At 44.4% G+C, this 4,791-nt stretch overlaps 1 protein-coding gene across 1 annotated transcript in view; it reads left to right on the top strand.

The window, feature by feature from the left end:
* Positions 1-2,033, top strand: part of ZNF143 (zinc finger protein 143) — a 36,517-nt gene extending 34,484 nt beyond the window's left edge. The window contains 2 exon segments of the mRNA XM_015563723.1: positions 459-605; positions 1,297-2,033. Of these exon segments, the coding sequence (XP_015419209.1) occupies positions 459-605; positions 1,297-1,380 (231 nt within the window). The 3' untranslated portion in view covers positions 1,381-2,033.
* The last annotated feature ends 2,758 nt before the right edge of the window (positions 2,034-4,791 follow it).

The raw sequence follows: 4,791 nt of genomic DNA, 5'->3' as shown, positions 1-4,791 counted from the left end.
GCTGGGTGTATGCTCGGCTGTTATGCGATTTTGCTGTTATGCGATTTTACCACACTCGCAAAATCGCACACAGCCGACCATACACCCAGTATGATAGCGCAAAATCACGAATCGCGATACCATACTGGGTGTATGGTTGGCTGTGTGCGATTTTGCGAGTGTGGTAAAATGGCATAACAGCAAAATCGCATAACAGCCGAGCATACACCCAGCAGCTCTGCTGATGCCTGAACGGTATGTGGAATGAAGTGGGCGGGCATCGGGAGGCCACTATGGCACGGGGCAAGCACTATGGGCAGTCTATCTGAAGTGTACCTGGCGTATAAGACGACCCCCCACTTGGAGGCATATTTTTCAGGGCCAAAAAATTGTCTTATACGCCGGCAAATACGGTATATATATATATATATATTTTTTTAAACCATAATTTTAATTCTTTTGTGTATTTTTTGGTTAAGGTTGCAATTGTGGCTCAGGACTTGGCAGCATTCCACACTGCATCGTCAGAAATGGGGCACCAGCAGCACAGCCATCACTTAGTAACCACAGAAACCAGACCTCTGACCTTAGTGGCAACATCCAATGGTACCCAGATTGCAGTTCAGGTGAGTCCAGAGGCAGCTGTCTTCCCTAACTTTGCATATTCTAGGGGAAGTTTTAGTGAGAAAAATAAAGCTTCTAGTATGTATCCCATATGCATCAAGCCAGAAAAAAAGTCTAATTAGGCCCTAGCTGGTTTGGCTCAGTGGATAGAGCATCAGCCTGCAGACCAAAGGGTACTGGGTTCGATTCTGATCTAGGGCATGTACCTAGGTTGCAGGCTTCTCCCTGGCCCAGGCCCTGGTTGGGGCTCATGCAGGAGGCAACCAATCAATGCGTTTCTCTCACATCGACATTTCTCTCTGTCTTTCCCTCTCTTTAACTCTAAAAATCAATGGAAAAATATCCTCAGTTGAGGATTAAAAAAGAACACACTGATGAAAATTCCAGCCATTGGTTTTAATTTAGCTATGGGCATAGAAGCTAAAGGCTCAGGAAGCGCTCTAAATTATCTCCCTTGGAAAAAATGACTGTCTTTTGTCCCTTGCATGTGCAAACGTTTATCAAAATCCTAAATAAAGAAACTGTATTATTCTCCCCTGTAAGAATTGGGTTTGTTTTAGTTTTTATTTTCTCTTACTGATAGGATCAAGTGGAGGTTGTTTAACAAGCCCAGGTGCCAGAAATCCCACTTCTGGCATATAAGATTCCTTTGGCATTATCTTGATTTTGGGTTTGTGTATGTTCCTGTTTCAGCTTGGAGAACAGCCATCGCTGGAAGAAGCCATCAGAATAGCATCCAGGATCCAACAAGGAGAAACACCAGGGCTGGATGACTAATCCCGAGAGCAATAAAGCCAGAGGAGCCTTTCATCTTCAGGCAGCAGAGCTCCAGGCCCGGGGCCCAGGAAAATGATAACTTTTCCATTCCTCAACACTGTACACGTTTTTATGCAAGAGTGGAGAACATTTTATTCTTGACACTTTTGTGCATATAACCCTTGGAATAGATTTCCAGATTGATTCATTGTGTACAAGGAAGTATGAAATTAGGGCAATCCAGTAAATTTTCACATTACTCTTTTATCACATTGCAGACTCCTAGAGTCTTTATGTAAGACAGTGAAGTCTTACCGAGACTTAGGGTGGATTTTTAACTTACTGTGAAAAAAAACACACAAATAAAGGCTATATCTAAAATATCAAAGGTTCTATATGTCACACAATCATAATTCCAAAAGCCATCATGGATAATAAAGAATGTAAAGCCTTCAAATATTTCCCCCAGTTAGTAGAGTGTCTGCAGCTTTTGTTCTACTGTATATTTGTCTGTTTTTATTTGTGTCTCATGGTTTGAAGACTGTTCATTAAGGCTTCCATTCCTGTTAATTACCAGCTCTTCAAGCTGAAATGCTAATTATATTAGCACTACATTGGATTATGTATAAAATTACAAAGTTTGGTTACTTAAAATTAAAAAGCTAAATCCAGTACTTTGGTTTTGTTAAAGACTTTACTTAGTGTTCATGTTTTTGTTACTGTTTTTTAAAAAAATAATGCACTATCAAAGTTTGACCACAATCTGGAGCCCAGATAACAGTGGCTTTACTCTGAAAATAAGGTTAGTGGGTTGGTGTAAATTATTTATTTTTTTGCTTATGTACTTTTGTTTTAAAGCTTATTTACCCTAAAGTTTATTATTTTGAATACAGCAATTTTTAAAATGTTACCTTTATATTTGTTTTATTAAATTGGTATGGGGATGGGGGGAACTGTTACAGAAAATACCACAAATGTAATAGATTATAACCCAACACACATGATTGAGAGTATATTGTAGATCAAGCACCGAATAAGTACTATTCTATACATTTTTATGTACTCATAACAGTTTTGTGAGATATATGGGATTTACAATCCCATATTTGTACAGGAGGAAAGTGAAGTTCCAAAGAAGTTAAGTGTCTTACCCAGGCCTATAGCTGTGAAGGGGCAGAGCAAGGACTTGAGAACCCAGACTTTCTGACTCCCAAATCCAGTGTGTATTTCACCATGCCACAGCTGCCTTCTCAGATGATAATTTATGGCAAAGATTATCAAGATGAGCTTTGGTTTCTGGTTACCTAATAATCTGAGCACTTGGAAAACCATCTCTAATGTCAGAAATTCAGCTAAAGATTAAAAAAAAGGGGAGGGGATGGAGGGTTGTCCTGCAACAATCACTTGGTCGCTGTCTTTCTCCATGCTTTGTTTGCCAGAGAGCTGACATGTGGCTGGTTTTCATTTCCAGCTTTACAATAAAAAAGGAAAAAATGTCAGGCTGTTTTATTTAATGCTAGAGGCCCCATGCACAGACTCATGCACATTGAAAGTAAATTAGTTAGAAGGTAGCCGGTGGAGCAGGACTGGGCAAGACAGGCCAGACACATCCTGGAGCCAACCTTCAGCGATCCCTCCCCAGCTGGTGCCAGGGCTCAAAGGGCATCTGTGGAGTGAGCAGGGTCCCTTGGCCTGGTCTGCGGGGAACCTGCAGAAACCAGCAGTCTGATATCCCCTGAGGGGCCCAGAGTGGAAGAGGGCACTCTACAAAGTTGCTGTGGCTCTGCAGCTCCAGGATTGAGTGCCTGCCCCCCTGGTGGTCAGTGCACATCATCATAGCTACCAGCTGGTCACTTGCTTAGACTTCTACATATATAGATGAGTGTTATCTTGGATCAGGTTCTTTGAAGTCTTGATGAAAAAGGGTCATGACTTAGTCATTTGAAATGGGAAACCTTTCCGAGTTGGGCAGGGCATGGTGGCTCTCCCTTCAAAGCTGTTCGTAGATATGTAACATTAGAAAAGGTCTTAGTCACCCGCAGATCCAGTCTTCATTCTTGACAGGGACATTTAAACATGCTGAGAACTCCCAGATGAGGCCTGCTGAGGCTCAGAAAGGGGCCTCGGGGTGAGCAGGAGAACAGAATCTGGGAAGTCCCAGGGCGGAGCACCAGCCTCCTAGTCCCTGTCCTGCCGATAGGGAGCTCCTGGGCTGGGCCCACCAGCCCTTCTGTGCTTCCCAAGACCCAAACCCAAGCTATCGGCTTCCCTGGGCCTCTCACAGCTCCTTTGCCGGCTGGACTCTGCTGGTGGACCTGATTATCCCTCAGCTCAAAGAAAATGCCTTCCTACTGGCACCAGAGGGAAGTGCAGAGTGGTGCTGTTGGTTGGCCCCCTCCCTGCCTTCCTGGCAATGGGACCTCAGGAGGGGGCAGGATTTCCCCAAGGACAGACCAGCCGATGTGCTGACAGTTGCTAGTTAGTGAGGCTGGTGTAGGTTTCACAGTGCAGGATGCCGGAAGGAGCCCTCCAAAGGTGAAGTCCCCTGAAGGCACTTGATGAAACAAGAGTACACTTTAGCAAAAGCAGCCAGTAGGAGAACAACGGCAGTACAATCCAGACAATGCTCAAGGCAAACCTTTCATTCCAAGAAAAACACTCTATCCCAGACACAGCTCCGGGCCACTACAAAGGAAAGAATTTAGAAAATAGCACTAGCTGTTTTTGCTCAGTGGATAGAGCGTCGGCCTGCGGACTGAAGAGTCCCAGGTTTGGTTCCGGTCAAGGGCACATGCCTGGATTGCAGGCTCGATCCCCAATGGGGGACGTGCAGGAGGCAGCCGATCAATGATTCTCTCTCATCATTGATGTATCTATCTCTCTCTCCCTCTCCCTTCTTCTCTAAAATCAATAAAAATACATTAAAAGAAAAAAGAGGAAATAGAATAAAATGAGGGATTGGCTTCCTTAATCCTCTACAGGTGGCAGCTGCCCAGGGGGCCACATCACTCCCTAACTACCCACAACTCGGCCACCCTCCATCAGGAGCAAACTAACTGGACAGTCTCTCATGCTGCTTTCCTGTGGGGCAGCCCTGGGACTGGGACTGGGTAAGTACCTTAGGAAACCAGGCACTAAGCACCGAAATAATCTAGATTTCCATGTATCATCCCAAGGAATTTTGGGTCCAGCATTTCCTGGCTCAGATGTGATTGTAGACCAGTTAAGTGTCAGCAGACCCCAACAGTGAGAGGGGACAGTGAAAAGGAAAGGGCACAGCTGAAGTCTGTTGTCAGGAGGGAAAGGTGGAGAAGGTTGCCTCAGCCCCCTCTGCTGTAGCACTTTCTATACTTAGATTTCCTTTAGGGAAGAGATCTTTCAAAGAATACTTTAGCGCGCGCACACACACACACACACACACACATATATGTA

This window comes from Myotis davidii, unplaced genomic scaffold, assembly GCF_000327345.1.
Source record: "Myotis davidii unplaced genomic scaffold, ASM32734v1 scaffold118, whole genome shotgun sequence".
Lineage (NCBI taxonomy): Eukaryota > Metazoa > Chordata > Mammalia > Chiroptera > Vespertilionidae > Myotis > Myotis davidii.
The sequence above is the reverse complement of the archived record's forward strand: the minus strand, read 5'-3'. Positions and strand labels throughout refer to the sequence as shown.